General features: G+C 41.9%; 1 protein-coding gene across 3 annotated transcripts; it reads right to left on the bottom strand.

The window, feature by feature from the left end:
- Window positions 1–66: 66 nt before the first annotated feature.
- LOC308396783 (bromo adjacent homology domain-containing 1 protein) lies at window positions 67–27831 on the bottom strand. Of its 3 annotated transcripts, XM_080882350.1 has the most exons (8): window positions 27130–27831; window positions 18115–18293; window positions 8567–10360; window positions 6995–7353; window positions 6565–6724; window positions 6348–6427; window positions 4556–4647; window positions 68–4306 (listed from the first exon to the last, which is right to left on the bottom strand). In XM_080882350.1, exons 3-8 carry the CDS (start codon window positions 10338–10340, stop codon window positions 4117–4119), a joined length of 2655 nt encoding a protein of 884 aa, XP_080738476.1. In that variant the 5' UTR covers window positions 10341–10360; window positions 18115–18293; window positions 27130–27831; the 3' UTR covers window positions 68–4116. The 3 variants fall into 3 exon arrangements, with proteins under 3 accessions (XP_080738477.1, XP_080738476.1, XP_080738475.1); XM_080882351.1 differs by lacking the exon at window positions 18115–18293 and having other exon boundaries at window positions 67–4306; XM_080882349.1 differs by lacking the exon at window positions 27130–27831 and having other exon boundaries at window positions 18115–18444.
- Window positions 27832–27995: the final 164 nt, after the last annotated feature.

Here is a 27995-nt window from a genome sequence, read left to right as displayed (position 1 = left end):
AACCTGCAATTAGTTTACAAACTAAAAGCTCTGAAATAAAAACACAAACACAGAATTTTCACAAAGGACTTAAAATTTATAAATATTCTCTGAATCGAACATTAAATCAGTCGGGATGTTATAGAATTCTTCAGAAAAACAAACTAACAAAAAAATTCCAAGAGATTTTTCAGAGAGCAAGACAAAGTGACAATAATCTGATACACACATTGCTTCTCTACTCCAAAAATATCTAGACCTTTCACTATAATTTGTAACCCCCCCACCCAAAATATACGCCAACAATAAGCATCAATACAGACCACACAGAAAGCAGAATCTCAGGGGTTGCTCTGGGTACTTTTCTTTCTGTGGACACGCTTCCTGTGAGGCATCAGCACAGGTTACTCAGTGTGTGACCCCGCCACTGTGGACGCCACGTACAAACTTCCTGCCCTGCCTTGTTGCCATGTTAAAGAAGGATGTGCCTGTGGGGTGCTTGGAGGAAATTCACTTGAGTGGATAGCTACACACAATCTGGCTGGAAAACGTGGAGCAGCCTCCTTGCTGAGCTTTCTTGATCTAATTTTCCAGGAAGTCTCTGCATCTCTCCTAGTACTCAAAAAAAATGGGGGCAGGAAAAAAAGGAAAAGCTGCTGAAAGGGTTTAGGATGTGGCCTTGTGACTCCTCTACATGCTTCTCCAACACCTGATTCATGCCCTCTAGGGGCCAAATATGTAACAGCACATCTGGGAGAAGGGCAAGAGTGGTCATCTGATGCAGGAGAGAGAAACTTCATTTAATCTAATAATTTTCACACAGTGCCTAATTCCTGACCCTCAGTGACTTTTGTTTCAGAGGATGAAAACTGGTCCCACTTCAGCATCCGAGGGGGATCTTCTCCTTGAAACCCAGGGGGCATTCTGTCCTGTCTCAGGTGTCCCATCAGTCTCTCCCCTAATAGGACCAATCAATAAAAGCTCAGGTGACCACGTTGCCACATTCTTCCACACGGCATGTGACCTGGAAGAGTTGCCCCCCCCCCCATTCTTGAGGTCAGGTTGGACTTTTTTTCTTTCCAGCATGTAAAGACGGGAATTCTGATAAAACACGAGCCCGTGTTTTCATGCGAGCGCTTTCTCCCCTGCCTGCTCGCGTGAGCTTCACTGTGGTCTCCACCCAATTAAAAATGATATAATTTAAAGAAAAAAAAATTCTAAATAATATTTCTATTGTTACAAATGAACAGAAATCTTTTCTATCCTGGAGCACAAAGAAAACAGGATATAGTTCATCAATTAGACACAGTATTTCCAAATAAGTTAAAATTAAATCTTAATATGTTTTACTAGATTTAAATATTTTTTTCTTACTTTAAATATAATCATTACAGATCTTGCAAAAATACTACACTGTGCATTGGCTGTCTGTTTAAAGAGTGCCCGGTGCTTCCTGGATTCAAATATCTACACTTCATTAGAAGTTGGCTGGATGGGAGATTTCCATTGGCCTATTATCTCCAACCTCAGGTCATACATCAGTCCCCATTAATTGTTTTTTTTCCCCCCATTTGGTCAAATTTCAATTAACATTTCATTGTTTTTGAAACTCACCTGAAATAAACAGAAAAATAATGCATATCCTCTCGATTAGTTACGTTCATTTTCCAAAAATAGCAAGTCTAAAAATATACTGCATACACCATCTTAGGAAACTGACATAATAAAATATCCCTAATAAGGAGAAATCGTAAAGTAGGAGAATATATCTATTTATATTACCTCTTTGAAGAATCTGGGGATTAATAGAAATAATAACAACTTAAAAGCAAAAACCTCCCAATAATCAGGATTTGATTTTTGTCTTGGGTCACGATTCGTGCGGCTCAAATAGAGAAAAAAAGTTCAGGATGGCTTTAGTGTGTCAAAACTTTTGCAGGCTTTACCCAACGTTGAAGGACGGGGCGTTTGCTGCGTGGGAAAGCAGCTGGTTACTCTTGATGCCGTTAAAGGTACACGATCACGCACTCCGACACCACTCACAAGTAAAAAAAAAAACGCTTGCGAGGTTAAGGCGATAGAAGAGTGTGGTGAGAAACCTGCCACAACTTACAAGTATCAAAATAGCCCACCTGCCCCTCCAAACCTCCACCCAAACGCCCTCCAGCTTGGTGCTACGTCTGCCCGCACAGTGGGTCAGGCCTCCATCCAGATGCCTATTTGAACTCTAATCACATTGACAGTGTGGATACATACATGTATATATATATATATACTGTATAATTATATAGGTACGTTAGAGCTGACTGACAAATCGGATGGAATGACTCGAGCGATATCCCATGATTCAACATGTCGAGCATCGGGTTATATGACAAACACGCTGGCTGGCTGACTTGACTCCTCTACTGGTTAAGTAATAGAAATACACAGTTTGCACTGACAAAAGCAGCCACGACATCCTCACGGTTTCCTTCTACAAAGGTACAAAAAAGACACACACACACACACACACACACACACACAAAGAAATGATATACAGTGAGCCCCACCCCACCCGGCGTCAATATTAAGTAGCTGGAAGTTGAACGCATGTGTAGTAATTAAGGAATGGATTAGTGCAATAGAACAAGGAAGTGAGGACTAGAAGCGCTGACGGAGAGGAGTGAGGGTGGAGACGGGAATTCTGGCTTGCGTGAGACATCCTTTGGTTTATCTTGGCAGAGAGGGGGTATTGAGCTGTATCGGCGATCAGAAAAAACAATCGGGAGCTAATGTCATCCGCCTTTCTTTTGGAGAGAGGGTGCACAAATGCCAAGCGCATCACATCTAAGCTGACAAATTCATGCTTTTCTCTTTGCCGAGCGAACAGCCAACGAAACTTTTTGCTGTAAAAATGTACAAAAGATGTTCTCCACTATTTTCAGACCTTTTACTGTTTGTAAGAGAGCCACGTAGACTGAACCAAACCCTACTTCCAAGGACTGCAGGTGCACCCTGTTCTACCGCTTCAGTGTTTGATGTGGCGAGACGTAGCTGCCTGAAGCTCTCCCTGCAAGTCATAAGGCAAGTCACAGGAGTAAATGTGAAAAAGTATACACGACACCACCAAAAACCCATAAGGGAGCCTCTTCTTCAAGTAGCTGAGATTACAGTTTGCTTCGACATCTTTCACCACGTGTGTTTATTTTTTTACTGGTTCGAATCTATCGCGAGACATTTTAGTGTCACTGGTCCGTACTAAACAAAGTTAAAAGAGCCCTGCTCTAGTTTGCTCGAGTCTAGTAGGGAAAGGACTGTCTCACGAACCCCGTTCAGGTGCAATCATTTTAGTTTTGCACAGCTCATCACTTGAGATGAAAAGGTTTCGGTCAGTGTCAGGAGAAGAGAAGCTGCTTGTTTTGGTTTTGATTGCCTGAAAGCTTCCTTAAAAAAAAAACAAAACAAAAAAAAAACCATCACACATGGCGACAGTTATCCATTCACCCCGGAGTCACACTTGCTCTCCATTCTCTCTGACACGCACGCGCAGACTCATGCGGGTTCGAAATCGGGAGAAATGAGACGACACTCTCTATTAGCTGCTCCTTCACTCTCGCTGCTTGAGCACCGTTAACGCCGAGCGGACAGCGCAGGCCTGTGTTCCCCAGCAGCGCCTCTGTGCCGGACCATCCCTGAGCCACTGGCTTACAAATGGAACAAACATGATTGTTGTGCTAAGACGCTTGAGGGGAAACACAGTCCTGACAGCAGCCCAGCTCGGCCTGGCGTTCAGCAATTCTGGCAGGGAAGCGATTGGAGGCTGAAACCTCAGAGTGTGGTGGAAGCTTTTAAAAATTAAAAACAAAATCTGATCTGAAGAATGAATTATCACTCCTTTCTCTTCCAAAACCAAAACCAGAAAACATTGGTGCTCTGTCTACCACATTCCAGCTAAAGGGATCTGTGCTTTGTATTGGCCCAATAGACGACCTCACCCCATCACCACCCCCTTCCCTCTGATTGTGAGGTGCTCACTGGATAAAAACAAAACAAAACAAAAAAAGTCCCTCAGCCCCTTCACTCCCTCTTCTTTGTGCGGGATGGGGCGGTGCTTCATTGACGATTAATTCAAAAGGTGCAACAGCCCTCCACCCTCTACTGCAGATTCTTCAAGATGCGACCGTAACGAAAATCGTAGACGTGCCGGCAGAGATACACCAACTCGGGGTCGACGTCTGTGGGCACACAGCGGTGGGAAGGAGGGGCAAAGTCGGGGCGGCAGGGCACCATACTGGCACTGCCAGGCGGGGCACCTTCAGCACGCCGCTTCACCAAGGCACAAAATCTAGGAAGGGAGAGGAAAATTAATTAAAAGGCAACTTTCCTGCTTCTCTGCCTTCATTTTCTTCTTTTCACAAAGGTTATCACGGTAAGTGTTCATGTTCCTGCAAATTCATTAACAGTTGTAGTGTCACCAGTGTGTGATTTAAAAAAAAGCTTCCACGTGTCGTCAAAGCTGAGCTGTTCATTTCAAACTTCAAACCTTGTGAAAAGACTTTTTCTTCTAGCAACAATTACCGTGTTCGTTACTTACCTACAGTACTGGGCTAGTGGGAGAACATAGCATCTGTCTTCTATGCAGGCCACGCTATTTTCATCCTGATGCCGAGAGGCGAAAATCTCATTCTGAAATCAACAGCAGGTGTGAAGAGTCACATCTCTGTTAAGCGTTTCCTATTGTGCTCGGCGAATAATGACAAAATTACACTTTTGTACTAAGAGCACAGTGGGAACTATAATTGTTCATTAGCAACAGGATTTTGCCTTTTTGTTTCTACCTTATGTACTGCCAAAGACACACACACAAAATCCTGCTCTGTTCAACACGTGCCATTGTAAAAAGAACATTTCTAGAAGTAAAATCGTTTATCTTTCCTGTTCTTGGCTTGTGCACGTCTGAGGTCAGAGAGATATCATTTTTGGGCTTTATGGTCAGACTGAAGAGCAAACTAACTATCCACAGTTTCAGGGCAGAGCAGCGACAGTAGCCTCCTCATTGCACATAATTTTCTTACACATGTTGCACGAGCACAAACTGTTCCATCGATAAAAACTGCATTATCTTTAAACAAAGTGATAAAAATTAAATAAAGAATAAATTTCATGGCTGCGGTGGTGTGCAAAAGTCTTGGGTCACCCTTCAAGAAGAGACAGACTTTCTTATCATCTTTTAAAGTGGTCTTGAGCAACAGTTCGAGGCTTTCTAAGGATCTTTCAAAGTTTTCTTTGCTTTTTCACTCACTTTCAGTCCAGTCCTTGTACCTGACCATTTTCAGTAAATGATTAAGGTTTTTTTGTTTGTTCACACTGACCTGTGAATGATTCAAGCATAAAAAAGACACCTAACTCAAGGGATGAGCCTGTCTCGAGTCTGCACATAGCAGACAACTTAGAGAAGCACCAATTTTAACATTAGGCACTCTTTTACTATCAGCCTGCTGCAAAAAAACATCATTTGCTTCAATTTCTTTAGCTGAATCAAAAGACGCCAAAGATAAGACAGCTGTAAAACTGTATTTTTGCACCAACAAGATTATTCCCAAAGAGCTATTAGCTGAACATGTGACACATGTCAGCATGGTGTGTAGTATGCCTTTAAAAGATTTGAGGAAACTGGACATGTATCTGAAAGCCATGTCCTTAAAAACTGGAAAAAGACCAGACTCAGGACCCGAGAGATACATCTGGCCCTTCGGTTTTGGGGATCTTGTCATAAATGATGGAATTATGAACAGAAATCTACCATACAATACTATCTGGATTGGTAACTGTTTCTTTTTTCCATGAAATGATCCCAAACACGCTGCTAATGCAGTAAAACCATACACAGTGGAACACTGTCAGTCATGGATTGGCCTCCCCAGAGCCCAGAGCTAAACATTACTGAAGCAGTGTGGGATCACTGTAACAGAGTACAGAGAATAAAATCAGCCAACATCCAAAGAAGAACTCTGAATGTCCTTCAAGAAACCTGAACTATTATCCTTGCAAATATTTCAATAAACTGCTGCACCAATGTCCCATTTTCTTAGCTTAATATATAGAAACGAATAGTGGCTCAAGACTTTTGCACAGTGCTATACTTTATATATTTTGACTTCATCTATTCTTACACACAACACATAAGCGCACACACACACACTTCATGGTGTCATTTTTTTCCTTAGAGGATACTGATTACGTAATCCTTCGCTAATGGAGTAAATCAAATAAAGTGTTTTTATTTGATGAATGTTGATTGTACCTTCTCTTGTCTAACATACACACAGATCTGTGCTGTTACTGTTTGTCTGCACAAACATCTTGGCTCCAAATCTCTGCCTCACCTCACAGTGTGTGCTGGGATCTCTGCCTCCCTGTGTGTGCTCAGGTCGGTAGTACCAGAAAAGACTCATCATCAGCTCTCCTGAGGGATCACATTAAGACACACACACACACACAGAGGTAAACAAGCTTGGCCATATGTTCCTCCGGTCATCCATCAATACACATGCACCACTGTATCGCATCATAATCTCCCCCCTTCTCCTGATCTTTTTTTACCTGTTTTGGGGTCCTCCCACAGCGCTGATATCTTGGCAACATATGGGAGGGATTTCTTCCTGGGGCCTGATCGTAGCAGCACAGAGTCTCTCACACGTATCACTTCACCGTCCCTCTCGACTCCTTCGTAACATTGCCGCAGGGCCGTCTCATCCTCTCCCTGAGACACACACGAGCGCGCAAACACAATAAGGAAAGATATAATTCTCATTATAAAGACAAAAAGGAATCTGTCACACAAAGCTGTATGGTCAAAACACAATTAACTTTTCCCTCAAGAGACAATTTCTTTGTCCTTGAGGCAGTTGTGTTGATGCTAAGGTTTCCACTGGTCAGGTATTTGGAATAGAGAAGGTTTTCCTTCGTTCAAGAAGCTCTCTAATATGCTGATCATCTTCATCGTACAGAGATGGACTCTCAAAAAACCTACCGCGATGAAGACCTCCCTCTCTGTGGGCATTCCAACAGGTAGCCAGCCATTAGTGGCACGTCTGCGGCTGACCCTCTTTTGTTTGGTGCTGCTGAGGCTTGGCACAGATGGCGACTCCTTTGTCGATAGCTGTGCGCGGCCCACGGACAGAGAGTCACCGGAGGGCTTGGTGCTCTTTGGGCACTCCTTGGCTAGCTTTAGCCTAGCCTGGGGCTGTTCTCGTCCAGACAGGTGGTTCAGTAGGTGGGGTTTAGTCTGCGTGGAAGTGGGCACGCTGGACAGAGGGCAGCTGGACATGGGCATGGTGGGGGGAACCAGAAGGGAAGGGTTGTGATCACCCTGAGGGGAGGGGTAACCCTCTGAAACAAAAAGGTGACAGTAACAATAAGCAAAGGAACTTCTGAACCCCATCAAATGGTAGATGACACAGCTGGCTACTTATCTTTAGCATAAGCCACATGAACCTTAAATTATATATACACACACATAATTTAAGGTTCATGTGGCTCATGCTAGATAGATAGATATATACAGTGGAACCCCGACTTACGAATACCCCGTTTCACGAAAAATTCAAATTACAAAGGGACTGAACGGCAATATTTCTGTAGTAACGAAATCCGCTGGCTCTGATTGGCTGAGCCTACAATGCCCACAAAGCCTTCCGAATCATGTGACAACCCCTCGGCTTCCGTACTAGCGCTTCGCTGTTTCACTTGAACGACGTATTGTTGTTCTAGTTAGCAATTAGCCTATAGCCTATCGTTCAGCATCGCCTCACTCAAAACGCGCAATGGGTGCTTCGATTTACGAAAGATCTTCAGGAACAAATTAATTTCGTAAGTCGCGCGGTTCCACTGTGTGTGTGTATGTGTGTGTGTGTGTGTGTGTGTGTGTGTGTGTGTGTGTGTGTGATATATATATATATATATATATATATATATATATATATATATATATATATATATATATATATATATATATATATATATATATATATATATATATATATATATATATATATATATATATATATATATTTTTTTTTTTTTTTTTTTTTTTTTTTTTTTTTTTTTTTTCTGCTTAAAAGTAACCTGCTTCTTTTATCAGTCTAGCTACGTACATGACACATGACACATTGTAACCGAAAACTTTACAATAAGCCTAAAGCTCCTTAGCCACACACATCTAAAGCAGTTACCTCATTCTGCAGGCAATTTAAAAGCTCATGGCAAAAGACAAAAAAGGACTACATAAAACAGAAAGGCTCCACTTGCTTGATTTCACAATTGGCTTGAGGCATATCATTTATCAACAAAGGACTCTTCAGAGTCTTTAAGTAATAGCTTTATGTCTAACTATTGGAATAAAGGTTTATTTTATAATACTGGCAAAGAAGGCTAAAAAACAGCTAAATCAAAGAAGTGTTATCACAAAAGAACTTGCCATCATTGTGAGCAAATCCTCAAGTGGCCTCAGAAAACCACTTAAGACGGTGATAATTAATAATCAGCAATTAATACTGAACATTTATGAAACCAAATCTTGGGGCATGGGGGTCAATCCACTCACCTGTTTTGATATTGTGCGTGCATCCACTGCATCCTGTGCTAAAAGAGCAACCCCTGCTGGTGACAGGAGCCATCGCTCTGTAGGTATACCCACTAATCCCGCAGGCGTCACCGTAACAGGGTGAAGCCACAGAATTGCAGTAGGCGGGGTGGGCTAGTCCCGATGTATGTGACACCTGCTGCCCCAGCAGCTTGGAGCCGCTCATTCGGCTAGGGCACAAACTAGATGGGGGCAAGTTAAGAGGTCGCGGGGCCATGGTGGCTGAAGTTGTTCCAGTGTGTGTGGGGTGGGCGATGTGTACGTAATAGCTGGAGAAGCAATGGTCGGCGGTGCAGAGGCAGGGGTGAGGGCTCAGGGTGAGCGCTGTGTGTGGTAGGGAATGTGTCAGCGATGGTGAGGTTACTAGGCACTCGCGCTTCACAGGGCTCATGGCTGAGTTAAGTGGCTGATCGTCTGATTCTCCATAGGGTTGCTGGCCTAAAAAGAAGGCCAAGCCGTGACAGTAGTCCATTGAGCGCTCTGCAGGAAAGCAGTAGTACGGGCTCAGCTCAGTCTCCAGCTGTTCCTCTTTCACTTTCTTCAGTGGGTATGCTAGCATACTGCGTGACTGGTAGCCCGGTTTTGTCAGTCGATGGGTGCAGCCACCCGTTTCCCACTCCACCTTTGGCTCAAAGCCTGCCTTCTTGCAAGCTGTGCAGCCACTGTGCAGGGGAGGGATCTTTTTCCCCTTCTGCTTTTGTGTGCGTCCCTTGTGCTGAAGTTTGGCCCTCGAGTGCGACTTTTGGGTCGGGCCCACGACGGGAGTCTTGCAGTCTGAAGTAACAGTAGCTGTGGGTGCAGCCTTTGCTCTTTGTTTACTGGTAGCAGAGGAACTGGTTAGCTTCAGCAGGGCTGCGGCATTAAGTCCAGCCAACCGTCTGGGTGCAGGAGCGTCAAGGCACTCCTGACTCATCCCCAAACTTTCATCCCCTCGGCTAACTTTGGCCCTCTTGGCAGGCTTAGAGCTTTGGTACGCTTCAAGTTCATGAGATGTGGAGCCTTTAGTGTTGGTCCCTCGCAAAGCCTTAAGACCTCCGCAGACACCACCTCTCACTGGATCTGCATCCAGGAAAGCCCCTGCATTTATGGGTTCCTCCTGTCTCTTGGCCTGTTTGGCTGCTGGTTGGGGATCAGTGGCTCTTTCTAGTAGCAGGCTGTTTACCGCCTCAGCATTGAGAGAAGCCAGTCTCCGCTTGCGTGGCTGAAAGACTCCCAACCGAATACTCTTGCTATAACTTCCACTGCATGATTTTAATTTGTTTTTTGGTGACGACTTCTCCTCTTTTCCATCACTGCTTTTCCTTTTTTTGGACTTGGATTTGTGAGATAATCGTCTGCGGCCATCCTTTCCTTTACTTTCCTTAGACCTCTGCTTTTCACGAATGTTTTCCTCCAGTCGGGTCAGGAGGACATGGCAACTGAGTCCTTCACTTTCTGAATTCCCAGCCCTCCCTCGCAAAGGGTACATTTTCCTGTCCCGTTTCTTGACGTGCCTCCGGTCCACCTTTCTTTTCTGCTCTGATCTTTCTGTTCTTTCCCTCTTGTCATTCATCCTCTTGGCCATGTTTCTGTCTTTTTTAGTGACCTCGCTTATCTTCTTTGTCCTGCCAAATCGCAGTGTGCGCTCAGGCCAGGCGCCGTCCATGGCACCACCATGTGGCCAAAGGCAGCTGTTGTCCCACCACTCTGGACTTTGGTTGTGCCCAAGGGAACCCTTCTGCCTTGCGTGAGTCATCACATGCTTGTCTATGTGGCCTAGAGAGAAGAGATGAACAAGTGGTCAAAACTCCACTTTTGTGCTGATTTTCTACTCTTACACAACAGATCTCAACCAATCCCTGGCCTTAACTCAGTAAGGGTTAGTCGTAGGGTGTCGTAGTATTTTAACCACTTTCTAAACAAGAATATATTTTAAACAAAGTCTTATAAAGTATTGTGCAAGTCTTAAGCCTTTCCTCTGTTATATTATGCAGGAGAATAGGAAATAGGTGAAACAATTTATATGAACATGAACAAATCTGGTACAAACACCTTTATTCTTCAACATAAGCTAAACTCTCTTAGGCAAGCTTTCTTATGGTTTCTTCAGACTTCTTCTTGAAGGACGTTCAAAACTCTTGTTTGGCTGCGTTCCATGTGCTTTTCAATCCAGGTATGCTTTAACTTCACTGGCAGTGTGTTTGGGATCATTGTCATGCTGAAAAAAAGCCATTTCCAATCAGATGGTATTGCATGGTGGATTCAAATCTGATGATACTTCTTCTACATTCATAATTCCTTTTGAAATTTTTGACAAAATTCCCCAAACCACTGGCTGAAATTCAGCCCCAAACCATGACAGAGACTCCACTGTGTACTGATGCCTGTAGACACCAGAGTTATTATAGTTTGTATTTTCTAATTAGGTTTGATTTTTATTTAGTTTTGATTTTTGCTTTTAATTCGGTTTAGTTTCAGCTAGTTCCAAAAGTGAGTTTCCTCATTTGAGTTTAATTTTCGTTGTGTTACAATGTTTCGTTTTAGCTTAGTTTCTATTAGTTTCAGTGTTAATTTTAGTGTTATTATTATTGTATTGAGGGTATATGGTAAAGGCAAGATTTAGGAAACTCAGAAACACTATTATATTAAAAACACTGAATAAAAACAAGCCTCACAGTCTTCGCAGAAATCCAAAGTTCCAATAAATACATCCATCAAAGCCTCATAAGGCAAGTTTTGATTAAAGCTTGACCAACCTAACAAATACCAAAACTAGGGATATTTCTATTTTATTTTCCTTTTTTTTTTAGTTACTTTTCACTAAATAAATTCAGTTCGTTTTAATTATTTTCAAATGTCTATTTTTTTTTTTAAATTTTAGTTAGCAAATGTTTTTCACATCTGGTTTTAGTTAACTCACTGCTGTACCTCTCTCCTGAACTCCTCTGTACATATTGATTTGGGCCAAAAGTTTTACATTTGGATTCCTCACTCTGTAAGACCTGTTACCACTTGGATAACATGACACAAGAACTTTAGTCTTCTCTCTGTTTCCCTCCTTTAAGAACAGCATCTTGACAGCTACCCTTGCACTGACATCATTTCTGATGAGGCTTCAGTGAACAGTAGATGGGATAAACTGAAGGGCCACTGAAGCACCTCTCAGGTCCTGTGTCAGCTCTTTCTTTCCTGCTTCTTAAGGGCACGACCTCCATCTACTGTAGACACATTTGCCACTTTTTATTTTGCCCACCACTTGTCCAGTTTCCTCAAACACACTGCACTTTTTAGCCAATAGTTCTTTGGGAATCACCTTGTTGATTTGAAAATACAATTTTATGCCTGTCAAACTGTGATATCTTTGGCACTTCAGCTACTGGGAACAAATTATGCATTTCTGCAATAGGCGGCTAGTAACAAAGTGCCTAAAAGTACAATTTAAAACTGGTTCTTTGCCAAGTTGTTATGTGTAGACACAACACGGGTTAGGGTGTCTTTTTTAAGCTTGAATGATTCATAGGTCAGTGTTAAGAGGCTAACAAAACTTTCTCTGAAAATGGTCAGGACTGGACTGAAAATGAGTGGTGAAACAGTCAATGTCCAAAAAAAAAAAAAAAACTTGCGAAAGGCCAGGTTTAAAAAAAAATGACAAGGAAGTCTGGCTCTCCTTTAAGGGCAGCCCAAGACTTTTCTACAGTACTTTACATGAACCTTTACCTTGTAGTTCTTAGTTAGGCTTTTCCATTTCGGCAAAAAATCCATACAAAAGGGCGAGTGCTACCACGAGGCTATCTTTGCCCAACAATATAGAGGTTACTAGTGACATGGTGGATATTGGGAGGTAGCTCACAATATAAAAAAGACTTCCCTGTCAACAGTAATTCAAATCATTTACCAAAAAAACTTTAACTGGATCCATAGAGATCTATTTCAGCCCTTGAGTTCTGCCACATTGCGCGGTCAGACCAGGCAGTGTTATGCTGTGTAGTAGGGATGACACTGAGACCAAAGATTACTTCAAATGTTTTCAACAGTCATAACTTAAGACGAGACAAAGCTAGACAGGATATAAAAAAAAAGAACCAAAAAACCCAGCAGAAGTCAACAAGCCACACACAAAACAAAGATACCAACTATCTTGCATAAGCCCTCAGCTTAGATTTAAATCCAACATCTGATTCAATACATAAAGAAACTTAATGATGAATAGATTCAGCTGAACGGTTTTGTAATCAGATCATATGGCGAGCTGCAACTTTTGTGCGTGTGCCTGGGATCTTCTCGTTATGACGGGTTTGTGTCGCACTGGAGAAACTGATGCACTGTGCCATTCATTCACTGTGCTCATTGCCTTATCACCACATGTACACACAGCAGGCAAGCAGCAGCTTGTTAAGGCCAATTGTTTAGTCTGCAGTGTTTAGTCTGGCAGGAAAATGTCAAAAAAATCATCTTTGACCACAATAAGTGCAAGTGAGAGAAAAATAAGGCAAATAAACTGAAGCCCATTTAAATGTGACACTTTTAGCCGTTTTAAATTGGATGGTGTCCAGCTTCCCATTACTTTTCTAAGCGCCCGTGTTATGTAAAGAAAGAGAATCTTTCCATCTGCAATACAACACAATATGTGATGATTCCCAAAGCCCACCGTGAAATCATTTAACAATTAAACCTAATTAGCATCAGCCAGAAAGTGTTTGCGGAAAACTCTCCCTGCGCTCAGCGTAAAACTGCAACACAAACAAGCAGAGAGTGACTCACACACTGTATGTTTGCGTTTTAAAATAATGCCCGTACAGAGATCATTACTTTTCCTTTTTAGTGTTCGGGGAAAAGGTAAAGATGCACGATCGTGTACCAGCTAATGAGCCGGGTTAAACTTTTAAAGACCAATATCTCCATTTAATAACCCTGCAGACACATTCTGCACCGCGAGGAAAAGAAACCAAGACACAATTAGAAGTTTTCCATCATTGGGCGTTCTTTTTTGTTAATCAAATAAAGGTTTTCTTTTTCCCGACCCACAGGAGCTTCTTGTCCTACACCATATTTTCCATAATTAGCTATAATCGGATAATGAAATCCTCCTTAATGACGATTGATACGCATATTTACAGCTCCTGCTCGTCTCTCCATTCTCCTCGCTTTAAAAGGTGCAAGGATACTGGCTTTAAAGTTTAAACATTTCCCCAAATGAGCTTTAGATCAGAATGATTCTATTGGTTACCCGCAGTATTATCAGAGTTAAGCTTTTTAATGTTTTCCCCAGTTTATTCTACATGGAGTCAAACAGGCATCTGTTCAGATGAGTGTGCCTGCGCTCGGCGGCGAGAGGCCTGATGGTTGATGCAGATTTCTCTGCGGTGCGAAAACGTTCGAGGCCAGAAACTTCTATCCCAATAGATGACTCGCTAACAGTAGAAACCCGACAAGATTCTTCTAACATGTTGGATTTTGTCGGCCACAATCTGACTGGGCTTGCGCAGCCTCAAGGCGGTCCAACACTCCAGCGTGCAAGAGATCCTGGCTCAAGGGCTAATGAAAACTGAAGACAACTTTCTGACTCAGTGATTAATGTGACATTAGAGGAGTTTAAAACATTTCCATGTTACACTCCTCACAAAGAGCTTTTGTCTTGATAAAAGTTAAAAACCATGGGCGCGATAAGCTCAGATATGGCTTGTGTTTGCGTGTCTTCCCAGTCTTTGCTGTGCCAAAGGTTGCTTTACTTCAGGCTGAGCTTATCAGACAAGATGTAATCGGTTTAATGGTGTTACCTTGCTGGCTGAACCAGAAATTCAATACCTGAAAGACAAACTTCAAATCTAAAATTTGGTGGTGCTGTTACTTCATATTTGATTTGCTTTCAAGATTTTAAAAAATTGTTAAGTGTCACTAAACCTGTTAGAATGAACGATCTGTCGGAGTCCAGATTAAAAGCAAAGCATTTATCCTGATTCTGCAATTTTTCCATCAGATGTGGGGTCACTGCTGAGAGTTGTAGGTGTGGAGACGCTGCAAGGAATAACCTGCTTCATATTATCTTGTGCAGCAGCCTTCTGGCAGAACGGCAATTTGGTTCTTTAAACACAGTTAGGTCTGGTGATCCGCAGGAAGTAATTTCACATCTGCTGGGAGATCAATGACCCGGCACTCCATCTCTAATTGGTTATAAACAGATCATAAGATCCTCTCAGCAATTATACAGAGAACACACCAGGATCTTTTTTTTTTTCGTTTAATGATGAGACATGCATGATTTCTCAGGACTCTTGTGACTCTGGGTGTAAAAGAGCAAACCAGATGGCTTTTTTTGTAATGATGATTAAACAGCATCAAGCTACACAACTGATATCGAGTCAATAAGTGTGAGATATGAGTCGGCCTCCAACGTCAACCGTTATTAATAAACACAAAGCAGACAAAAGGCTAAACGACAAACAGCAAAGCGTGTTAACGCTGAGCATTAAAGTTCACTTCTCAATTTCCTGGAGCACAAATGCGAAGCAGTGCAACTGCCTCGCCGTATGACTTTGTTAATCCTAACACAAACCCAATCACAGGTGAAAAGCTGAGACCAGCTTTCAGAATACGACGTGAAATCTGATAACTCGCCACAAGATCACACCAACCTGACTCAAGGTTAAAATCAAAGTGGATCTCAGTGTGATGAAAGACCAGAAAAAAGGAGCTCATCTGTGGGAGTAACACCATTCTTTACCCTCGATGTAAACATAAACTATCAATGACTAAATAGTTAAATACTACTAAAACAATATGATGAAATTGTAAACAGATACAAGTGTCTGTTAGTATAAGCTCCTGTGATACATACAGCTGGGCATAAACAGTTAATAAATGTTTCAAGAGCAATAACAGTATAAGATCATTAATAAATAACTATTATAGGATATTTATATGTTGGGTTATTGCTGCTTCACAGCTTGCTATAAAGTATTCATGAGCATGTTGAGCAGATTTCTGAGGAGTCTGATTGGCTGGGAACATTAACTTTTAGCAACCAGTTTAACTAAACACCTTCTTTTCTCTGTGTATATTATTTGACAAGTCAAATGCCTTAATAATGACTTAAATAATAATTACAGCTGTGAGGCCGGTAGCTCGAGTCTAAGGATCTGAGCTGTGAAGGGGTAAAAAAAAAAGAGAGAGAGAGAGAGAAGACCGCAGGCAGAGGAACTACAACCAAAGTTGAGAGTGTAAAAGTGAGGAAGTGAGAGAAGAAGAGAGAGACATCTCTTCTGTGAGGGGGGGCAGTCTGTACAAGTGTAAAAAGGACAGCAGAAAGCCTCGCTGTTCTGTTCTACAGACTGACAGCAATCTAAGAAAATCTCTTCATGAAAATCTTTAAACTTGTCAGGATTATAACAACTAGTCCAGCCTTACAAACCCCAGCCTGTGCGGCTTGATGTTGCCAAGCAACTCAGACAGAAATTCAGCAGCGCTGGGAGTAATTACGGCATTTAAAATAGAAAATCCAAATTAGCTATACGTGTAAATAAATGAATAATATTTATAGTTGGATTACATGGCATTTTATGTGTTAGTGGCAATGCTAAAAGCCTCTGAAGTGTGCCCTTCAAGTGTACACTTGAGAATAACTGTCATGCGCTATGAAAGCTAGCCAAAGCATCACTTTTTTATCCCTAAGGGCCTGAGACAGGGGTGGGCAATTAATTTTCCCCAAGGGGCCACATAACAAACTGGGACTGTTGTGGAGGTCCACACCAAAAAGCTTGCAAAGGCATAAAAATAATATTCAGCTGAGCTCAGTTTGGCTTATTATTGGTGTGTGTGGAGGAAATTGTATCCGTTACCTTGGCAAAAGCAAAAACAAAAAAACTAATGAAACCTTGAGTGACCATCTATTTAACTATCCTGCAATATCTTGAAAAATCTTTGTTTTTTCTGGCCCAGAAAAAGTGTGACTGACCCTTTTGCACTAAAGGCAGTTCACGCTGTGTTACACAAATCTATTTCCAGCCACTTGAAAATCTGCCCATTGTTAAAACTGTTAAAAAAGTCATTTTATTTCAGTTCTAGAATTTTTTCCCACCCTTAGCTGTAGCAAAACCTTCTTTGGGGGATGCCCTGAAATTTCTGCTGGAAAAAACACACCACAAACATAACAGAGGAAATACAGCACTAAATAAAAAAAAAAGAAAGCTAAATAATCAAGCTTTTAAGACCAGTTAGTGATTAACTTTAGCACAATAATATTTTTGCAGCACAATAAATGAAAGAACCGGATTCTGGAAAGGAGAAAAGTTCAAGCACTCTTCCCTTCTTCCCCTGAAACTAACTCTTGGATAAATTAAATTTTAAAAAAATTACACTCCTCTTAAAACTCACGCTCCAAACATTTCCAACAGTCCCCCTTTTTTCCACCTTTGCAATGAAATACTTCAAAATTCTCGCCTCTTCAAATTCAGGGGAAAGAAATCACCTCGTTTTGGATGAGCAACTCAAAGCTCAAGTCAAAACAAGGACACTAAAACGGTCAAAGAAACATTGCATTACAGCCGCCCAATAAGGCAACACCAGATAGGACACACCTTGCAGATCACTTGGTTACCACAGTTGTGCTGGGCACGTTCATAAAGGGCTCATCAGCCTGCATCAAAACCTGTAATTACACCTCTCTCTTTTATTTAAAAAAAAATGCTTTTGCCTTGAACTTTTAGGCAGAGCCACAAAACCCCACAGAGCACCCATCAAAAATAAATAACCAGCTGGGTAAGGTGGCTGCTGGGATCAGACTGAGAGCTTCTTATTTTACATTTTCCGTGTCGGGGCCGGTGGTGACGGGCAGGTTCAACACGAGGCGCTGACATGATGGGGGGTTTTTTAGGGGGGAGGTTGGGGGTTGTTGTTTCAAGAAGAGATAAAAGCCTGAGAGAATCTGAAACATTGCGTTACTGTTTTGGCTTTCTTCCGAGACAGTCGGAGCTTTAACACCATTGGCAGGGATGTCGAGGGCGGATTGCTAGATATGCATGCCTGGATAGATTTGTAATAAGTGCGTTAATATATATATATATATATATAAATTTATATACAGTGGCCGTGGAATACAGTATGATGGGATACAGTACAGCCTGACGTAGCTGCCCATCTGAAGTAGCCAGCCAGGCTCTAAATACGGGTTGAGGAAGGGAGGGGAGTGGAGGGGGGGTTGCTACCAGAACACACAAACACACACACCAAGCAAAAATAAAGGGCAGTCACCCCTCCTGATCACATTTTCTGACCGGATTCCCGATCAGCGACGCGGTGGCTGTTCCCGATCCCAGTCCTAGCTGAGAGCTGTGAGGTTATGGCACGTAGCAGCAGCCCCGTGTGTCGCTTCTGGTGCACGAAGCGAAAAAATAATAATAAAAAAAAAGGGTTCTGCGCTCCTTCTCTGGACGGCTGGGCAGTCGGAACACAACTTCAAACATTCACAGCCAGATAGCACCCCCTCCCCAAAAAATACATGTGTGTTTAAAAAAAAGATCGAGGTGGTAACTTACGGCTCGCCGCCACGCTTCCTCCAGCAGAGCCGGGAACCGTCGAACAAATCTGCGGGGAAGGACGGACAAACGGACGGATAGTCGGGGAAGAGCGAGCGGGTGGGGGTGTGGGAGGGCTGGGGAGGGGAGGAGAGACGGAGCCGGACTGGTGCGATGGCAGAGCTCCGTAACTGGGAGAGCTGGGTAGGAGTGAAGCGAAGAGAAGAGAGAGGGGACGTTCAGTGGCGCTGCCTGTGAGATGTGTGCGTGCTCTTCCTGGTTGGGTTTCCACCGATTGGCAGAAAGTTAATCTGAACCAGTTCCCATACGGACCAGCCTCGCTCGCCACCCCCCCTCCCTTCTTCTCCCATGACGGACAAACATGCAGAAAACTAAATAACTGCAGTACGCGAGGTAACTTGGGTCCATTACATAAAACACACAATGAAAAGCGATGGACGTTAGGCTACTGCCGCCCCCCTCCTTCCTCCCCACTATACCACCGCGCGGAGCCTCACCCCTGTCATCTTATCGTGACCAAAACACGCCAGACTGTTAAAATACGTCCAGAGACATTTCTCATTAAGATTGAACAAGGACGTGGCCATGAGTCAACAGTGTTCCGTGTGGTGGATGTGAGATATGAGGTTTAACTGAGGTTCTTTAAGTTATGGAGATGTAAAGGGGATTAAACCCGTCTAAAGCTCACTTTAATTCCCGACTTTTTTGTATTAAAGCAGTTTTTATTAACATGCAGGCTTATAAGGTTCAAAGTTAAACTCCACTTTGTCTACACAAAAATACATCTTTAAATCAAGCTCATGCAGGACCTTCATTTTTCATTTAATTGTCCATAAAGAGCTGAGACCAGAGAAGCCAATTAGACTGCAGTGGGTAACACCCATCTACCTTCTCCATAAGTTTGAAAACTTCAAAAAGTAAGGGGTACCCTCTCTGCTTTTTTGCCCCATCTCTGTCCCTGCTGTCATGGGGGAAAGGGCAAAAACAGAGAAACAAACAACCAAGGCACCAAACACACACCTGAATCCTAACAACACAAATCTGGGTGATTGAGGATGTTTGGTTTTTTTTATCCGTTTTTCCACCTTTTTCAGCTACTTTTCTCCCTGGTTATCAAATTTGTTTTTTTAGTAAGCATCCATAGAGCAAACACATCTCTTCTGCAGTCCTTTGTGAAACTCAGCAGTTGAAATGGTGGCACAAGGGTTAAATAATATAAAAGTACAACACCTGATCAGTCTGCATCTGGTGCACCGATATAGCCTCTTTACACTCACCCTGATGTGTATGTCTTTAAAACTGCAGGGGGAAAATCAGGCATGCTCCAAACGGGAGGTCCGAAGCTCAAACGGTGCTAAATGTTCCACCCACATGTTTCTTCACTTCTAGGAAAATTTAAGCAAACTCCACCATGCACAGTTACGGATCCAACTATAAGCACATATACTGTCATTTGCAGACAAATTACTGGAATACTCTAAAATCTATCTCACTAGACTCCTGCATTCAAAACTGAGACATTTATATTTGAACTGACTGATATGTATATGTGTTACCAGTGTAAGCTAAACTGTTAGATCAAACCAAGGTCATCACATGAACACGTGAGCTAGTGCATTTTTAAAAAGTGCAGCAGCAGGTTTTCACATAAAGCTAATCTCTAGTAGTGTAAATACTTATTTAAAAAAATTAATAATAATAATTAATTAATTAATTAGTTGCTACATTTAAAGTAAGCTTGTCTGCTGATGAGCTTATACTTTATGTGTAAATTTAAATAATTAAACTATAGCTGGGAATTAAACTACACAATTAAAATGTTTTTAAATTATTTTTCCTTTCATCACAGCCTCAAAAATTATATCTGCTGCTCCCTAGCCCCTTTCAGATATTTCAATTATCACGACACACTTTTATTAAAAAAGCAGACTCTTCATTTTTCTATTAATTTAACGAGTGTTTGACTGCTTAAAAACATAGTTCATCTATTGTTATTTTATCTGTCTGTACAGAGTGTCTGCTGGTGTGTTTTTCTCCTTCCACTGAGGCTCCAGAAAGCTTAAAAAACTGTTGAATTATTTTTTTTATTTTTGGTTATGCAATCTGAAAGAATCAGAACCTGAAATAAGAGCACCTGCTTTGCTACTTATTACAAACAACATACTTATTTAATGGCAAGAAATGGTAATGAAAGGCTGAAAGAGGCTGAATCTCACACACACACACACACACACACACACACACACACACACACACACACACACACAGCAAGAGCTGAATACAAAGTTATTACATCAATTGAAACCCTCTACAGGAAGCCTGTCACAGGCCAGTCTTTCCATTGCTGTAGAAAAGTCGAGTCAAGTGGGCGTCACATTGCGCAACATCAGATAATCAATACCTCAACTTTTCAAGAGAGGCTTATCCAATCAGATGCATTGTTCTTTAAAAAACTAATCAGGTATCATTTGTCAGGAAGACAATTTGCATTTTCTAAAAGCCACTTGTGGAGAGTGAAGATTTGATTTGGAAATACCGCTCGGACACAGAAGTAAAACCTAAGAAGGTTGGTATTGATTGGTTCACCGGAGGGAAAAAACAGCACGATCATCCACTGGAGACTATATTCAAACACTTTCTGTTTAAAAGTGAGTAAAGTAACTTTGAGTTATTTTTAAAGCACTTTTAGAGTCAAGAAACAGTCACTAAGTGCTTTACAGGGGTAAATCGATTAAAGAAAGTAAACACAAAGAAGCAGAAAAGGTTAGTTATTGGTCTCCTTTTGGAAAATGGAAGCTGTGGTCACCTTAGGTTTACTAAAAATCAACTAAATTCTAACTGGGTGGTTTTTTCAGCAAACAATAAAGCAGGAAAATGCCAAGAGAAACCTGCAGCTCCTTTACTGCATAATCATATCCACAGGAATTGGAAGCAGCGGAAGGATTCAATACCCAAGGCCGGCATTCTGCAAGAACAGCGTGCAGGTATGTGTTCTAGTTGGGTGCCATTTAATTTCACCATTTTTATAGCAATGAATCAAATGCATCCTCCAGAGCAGCAAATGAGAACGCACCATGAAGGATTTAACCACTAGCTAGAGCAATTGATAATATTAGCTGGACATGTCTTTAAGGGACTGTGGGAGAGCAGAGCAGAGCTAAAAAGAAAAGTCAGTACTGGACATCCAACAGGTGGCCAGATACGTCTTACATTATGAATTAACCAAGTTGAAAAACTTTTTAAATCAGGCACCCAATTGAATCACGGATCTCATAGAGGCAGACAGCTGCACACACTGATCCTTGCACCCATTATTACTTCAAAAAGAAAAGCTCACTCCAAATATGTGACCCCAATTTGAGTATGCAGTTAAGAAAATTAATAGATGGACACAATATAGCCAAAAAAGCCATTTAGGACTATTTATTAACAATGATGAACAAATGGACCAAATAACGATCGGATGCTGCTTTTACCATGGCGACAGCACTTCTCCAGATCAAATGTTAAAATTGTCTTAGATGTTAAGGCTCAAATCAAGTAGAGTTCAAAGATGAAGAAGCTGAAAAGGCAGAATTTGTGAAGAGTGTCACTTCAAAGTTACAGTTTTGGTTTGCTCGCTCTCTCGTTCCTTTGAACATATAATATCTACCAGTCAGAGTCGCTTATGAAGACATAGCAAGCTGCACTACCGGCAGCTATTACAAATGTACCTGAAACTGTAAACAGACACATCCTTTTGTCAAAACACTTGGCGAAAAAAATAAAAATTTTAGTTTAAAACCATCAGACTTAATGTTTTATTATGCACACTGGTTCAACGTCAGTTACCCTTACAGCCGAGTGCAGAAAGCAGATTTAGTCGGTCCTCGGTGGTTCAGTAAACAGAATCAAAAGAGCTCGTTTGAGTCCGTTTCACTGCGGTTCTTTTCATTGTATTGGTGAGCCTCAAGTACAGAGATGGAGGCCAATTATTGAGCCAACCCAGCAAACTACTTCATCTTTTTACTCTGACTGTAAGAACAGTGAGTGGTGATTTTTGTTCTGTTGGTTTTTTTGTTTTGTTTTTTTCTCATGAAGAAAAGCAAAGCTGGTCAGACGCAGGAGGAAACAAACCCCAGTCCTTACGGTCCAACGTGGATCTAAGTGTTAGCTACTCCAAAGGCCTGCACACAATTCAATTCAATTTGTTTTATGTAGCGCCAAATCACAACAGCAGTCCCCTCAAGGTGTTTTATATCGTAAGAACACACAATGATACAGCGAAAACCCCAACAATCAGACAACCCTCTATGAGCAAGCACTTGGTGACAGTGGGAAGGAAAAACTCCCTTTAAACAGAAAGAAACTTCCAGGAAAACCAGGCACAGTGAGGGGCAGTGTTGCCAGTTTGGGGGTGAGGGATGGGAGACAGGACAAAAGACACAGATATTAGTAATACCTAACGATTAAATGCAGGCTGGTGTATAAACACCAAACATAAAAAAAATCAATAAAAAAAAACACTGGGAAGGCCCCAGCAGCCTAGGACTACTCCCTATAACCGAGGGAGGGTTCAGGGTCACCTGATCCCGTCCTAAAAAAAAAAGAAACATTTTAAGCCTAATGATAAACACACACATACACAATTCAACTTGTTGGGTCATTAAAATTTCATACAGATGGCAGGCATAAAAGTGTCAGAATGACTGGACACAGAGAGTGGCGGGGCACTGAAAATGAATTCAACGATTAGGGCAGGGCTTCTGTCGTAAAAACGCCAACATGGGTTAATTATTAAATTAAGCACTAACCGTAAAAGGGTGGCGCCACGCATATTAACACTTGCAATAATGGGCATTAATGGGGTAGAAAAGAGTCCAGCAGATGCGATTAATCTAACACAGCATATAGGTAAAAGGGTTCCTTCAGGACAACGACAGCAAATGAGCATAAACAAGCCTCTCCCAATGAAACCGAGCAACCGTGACAGTAATCTGGCTTGTCATTGGAAGGCGCTCCTGTGTATAACTACTCAGACGGCAGCCAGTGTAAACACATATGGGCACACAAAGTATTTGACTGTCACACTCAAATGAAATTCAATTTACAGCCATTAACAAAGGTCAGGACCAAAAAAACAAAACAAAAGAAAAAAGATACACAGAGGGATTTTTCAGAGACTGTTTGAGCCCTCTGTTTTTGCAGTATCACAGTTTACACTTCCCTAGTCGAGTCCAATCACACATCAGTGCAAGTAAGAACTGGATATTGTAAACAAATGACATAAAAAGCTGAGGTCCTCTATATAAAAAGTAAAAGGCACATAAGTAGTACATGCAAAGTAAAAGTACTCGGTCCCTGTGGCTATTATCACAGTTCTAGTTTTTCCTGTTATAGCCGGTCAAGGTGGAGCTACTGTTTTGCAGTTGTATACACAGGCAGGTATTTTTATTATTATTAGTATTATTTATTTATTTTTACAGAATATCCTCCTTTGAAAGGGTTATAAGTGAAAAGAGTGATGAGTCATCACATGATTCATGGGAGAAGGTGTGTGTTCTGTGACGCAAATTTGATTTTGTTTCCCCCCCATAACCTTTGTTTACGTCTAAAACGTTCGATCGTTTTTCTTCTCTGGCCTCAAACAGTCATTTAAATAAAACCACCCGAGAGGCTTTTGTTACTCACAGTCATCAGTCGTCAGACACTTTAACAGGATGCGAGCTTTTGTGTTAAAAATGTTAAGATTACAAAATTGTTTTTCTTTTTACATAAACCTTTTTTAATTGTTTAAAACTGTATTTAGTTACTTTCTACCACAGTGTAATGTAACTAACTGGAACTATGTAAAGATTTGTGGATTCATGCTTTTTGATGTTGAACCAGTGCCACGTCTATGCGCACACATACACACACCACATTATGTGGGTATCATAAATGCCCGAGGGTCACCATAAAAGGCACATGATCATCAGTAACCATACTCACAATGGTCACTTGTTTTATTGCAGATAATGTCCAAATCACACTATTATAAGCCATGGAGGATACATGCTTTGGCTCAAAATATAGACATAAATCAGCAGAAATGAATGTAGTGATTAACACGCTTGCCTAACATCCAAAAGATCCCAGATTTGAGACTAGGTGGACACGCAAATCCATGGGAGGGTTGTGTCAGACCTGCTTTTCGACCTCTTGTGAACAAGGGAGCAGCTGAAACAAGTTTTAAACTTCCTTATGTTTTGTGGCTGCTCTGCTGCTACGATGCACACACAGACCTGTCTATAGGAGGTTATTACTGAGGAACACCGTTAATCCAATCCAGATTTGACTTCAGCTCCTTTAACTGGACCTGAAGTTGTTGCTTACAGGTGTTTGTAGGGTTCTGAGTTCATTAAATACCTGCAGCTCCACAGCAACAGGGTCGGTACGTGCATCCACAGAGTGCGAGTTTCAACAGAGGAGACTTCACTGCAGTTATTAATTATCACAGAGATGGGATCGCTCAGGAACTAACAGTAAGTCACAGCCTGTTCTTTTCACCACCTCACACAGCTGAGCCTTCACACCGGGGTCACAGTTTCACAGTTCAATCAGCTGTTACACACCGGCTGGCCTTTGAGCCTGAGCTCCATCACAGCTGTCTGAACATTTCTTATTCTACGTGTAAAGTCTGGTCGTTTCAGTAAAAACAGAAAGAAAAAAATATTATTCTTGTCAAGCTTGATTTAATTTCTTTAATATTTTTATGCCTTTTTATCTGATAAAATGTATCAACAGGTAGCCTAGAAACAATGAAGCTTTTAGAGTATCACGAGTTGCAGTAATTAGATAAATTATCATTACACATGGACAGAATCTTTAGTCTTTCTGAAATCAATTAATAAATAAACAACGGCTTGAGACAACTCTGTTGAACAGCGCAGGAAAATAAAAATAATGCCCAAAGTATTTGAAACGATTAGAACGACTGATTGATGACACACAGCGCAGGAATAAAAATCAATAGAAACAAGCACAGATGGTTTAATTATCCAAAAAATAATATATAGTGCTACTCCAAAACGATTCCAACAGTGAGTATTTTATTGATAATTAAAGCAATAGATTTGTATGCTGGCAGAAATCCATTGCTAATTCACAGCGGATTGCCTTTATGGCTCAGTTATTAGTCCTGCATGGCTATTTAATGACAGGTCTAGGTGCGAGTCATTAAAAAGACTTCCTTATTAAATTTCATGACATTTATGATTGCTAAGTGAAGCGTGGGGCACTGTGTGCTGGATCAAAGGGAAAGAGTGGTAAAGTGATCCGGCAGGCTGAAGAATGAGTGCTGAGGAAACTCCAATAGATTAATGATCAACTACAATAAACCAGTGTGGCCTGGCAGCACAGCACACTGCAGGACAGGCTCACAGACGAACCTGAAAAAAATTAGACCCGGCAGAAAACAGGATGCATTTATGATGGTGTGAACAAGGGAAAGAAACACAGAGGCTAAAGGTCACTCGTGGTGTACACCAAGCCTAAACGCGCAAGCAGTGGAGAAACTTCTCCACCGACTGATTCAATAAAACCTGCACTTCCTCTGACAAGCCGACGTGGTATTATTTAGATTAGTAAGTGACCAACAGAGATAAAAAGTGATTACCTCAGCTAAACTTAGCTACACTCTTACTCCATAACGAGCTTGTAAAATATACTCATTTACTTGGTTTTGTGACTTATTTTGCTTATTTGTCTCAGCAGCTCCAGCAAAAGGCAATTCACCTTTAAACTTCTCAGATGATTTCATTTACACAGCTTTATTTTTTATTTCTTTTAAATAAGTTTAACTGCATTCATCTCAGTGGAGCCCTTGGTTGGTGAATGCACAAGCTGAATTTTTAAAGTAGCTCCACCTCACACAGCCACAGTATTAACTTGCAAACAGTAAACACTTCTGTATGTTTTTAATAGAAGTGGAAGCTTGAAAGCAATAAAGTTGTCTTTTTACATGTAGTTCTGGTGCTCAGGTGACTGAATAAGGACGTGTTAGGCACCACTCAAATATGCTTGTGAGCTGTATAATCAATACTGAGGAGGATTTGGAGTTCTAGTACATCATCATTACACAAAGCAGTTTCTAGATTGTTTGGTTAAATACTAGAATTTGCTTAAACCCAGTCAATCAGTGTTCTTTCTTATTCTTCTTATCCCAAACGGTCCCCAACACTGCTGGAGATCAATCACCGACAGCATGAGCCTCCGGAGGGGGGTTTCGTCTGTGACATAATTTATTATGAGCCCATTGCCCTAACTGGCAAACTGTGATGTGGGTTAATTGTCGGAGCAATTACGACCCCTCGTCATTAAAAACGAAATTATTACTATTATTTTATTTTTATTTTTCTCTTGATTTTGATTGCAGCTGATGAACTGTTTACTTCGAGAAGCTCGTTAAAAACAGGTCCAGCGTGAATCACGCGCACGCGAGAGCACGTCGCAATAAGAGAGAGCGAGATGAAAAAAAAAAAGCCTCGAGACTTAAAGTTTGCAAGCAGTCGTGCGCGCGCAGCCACACCGAGTGACGGCCAGGTGTGTCCATCTGCTCATCCTTCCACATGATCACAATATTAGCGAGCTCGCGGGCCGCCGTGTCCCTCTCTCTGACCTTGTTTCAACGTGTTCACAACAGCACTATTACCAGTCGGTGTTAACCTTTTGATGGGTGCTCCCCTTGTACCTCCAGCTCTGTAGCTGGAGGTGGAAGGGGAGAAAAGGGGGAGAAAATTGGGAGTTTGGGGGGGGGGGGCTACGCTAACACACATTATACACGGCCAGTACCGACCGAGTACCACTCCCTGTGAATATCTCCTCCATCATCATGGCCATTATCTACCTCTGCAACGTCCTCCAGACATGACTTTAAAAAACGGGGGACTCACAAAAAGAGCAAAGCTGTCCATGTAACCTCTACTCTGCCTGAATAAAAAAACACACACACAGAGAGAGAAAGAGAAACGATAGTACGGAGCAGCCGTCACTTACCGTAACCTAGGTCCTCTGTAGCAGGGACTACCTCGTCTAAAAAACAAAATTTTAAAAAGATTCGCTGGTGTGAGGACCACTTCTTCTTCCTCTTTTTCTTTCCCCCCCAAATCGCTAGGTAAGACAAGTCAGCCTCATCCGAGTGGCGAACCGATGCAGATCAAGTGGAGGAAATGAGCACGAATATCGCCGATGTTTCTCCACTCGAAGGAACTCCTTAAAAAAATACGGCGAGAAGAGAGAAAATAAGAGGGGAGAACGAGGCAAACAACTCTCTTCTCGCAAGAAGAGACTGCACTCTTTTCCGAGAGACTAGCTGGCTTTGCTCTGGCTGTTTTTCTTATCCCATTCACTCTCCCGACGGCAGCACGGCAGCAAACCTCGAGAATTGGCGTTTCAACAGCCCGCACACACGTCGTCTGTGTCCGTCCCTTTGGCGTTAACAACGCGCACAGCCCGAACAACAACTAGCAGCACAAAACACAACACCACACCACACCACACGACTGACTGACTGCAGCGCTGACAGACTGGGTGGGCTGCACCCCCCTTTCTCCGTCCTCTCCCCTCCCTCCGCGCAAATTGAAGAAATCCTCAGCAACAAAAAAAAGTCTCCCCGCGTTCGTTTAAATCGTAAGTGACAAATATGGTTTACATAACGACCACAAGAACATCCTCATCCTACTTTCCGTGCCGAAGCATGTGATAGCAACATGCCTTTTAAAGAGGTATCCACGCGGCTGTCTCGCTGGATCCGCCCCTTAACTTTCTTGGAAGGATGCGCTGTGGGGTTAATTGGACGCGATGATGGGCGTCACAGTGTGCATGAAAGCACCTGCACACAAGCCACTGTGCTACAGAGTGGG

This window comes from Rhamphochromis sp. 'chilingali', assembly GCF_963969265.1.
Source record: "Rhamphochromis sp. 'chilingali' genome assembly, chromosome: 5".
Taxonomy (NCBI): Eukaryota; Metazoa; Chordata; class Actinopteri; order Cichliformes; family Cichlidae; genus Rhamphochromis; species Rhamphochromis sp. 'chilingali'.
Note: the sequence above shows the minus strand (reverse complement) of the source record. Positions and strands in the feature narration are given on the sequence as shown.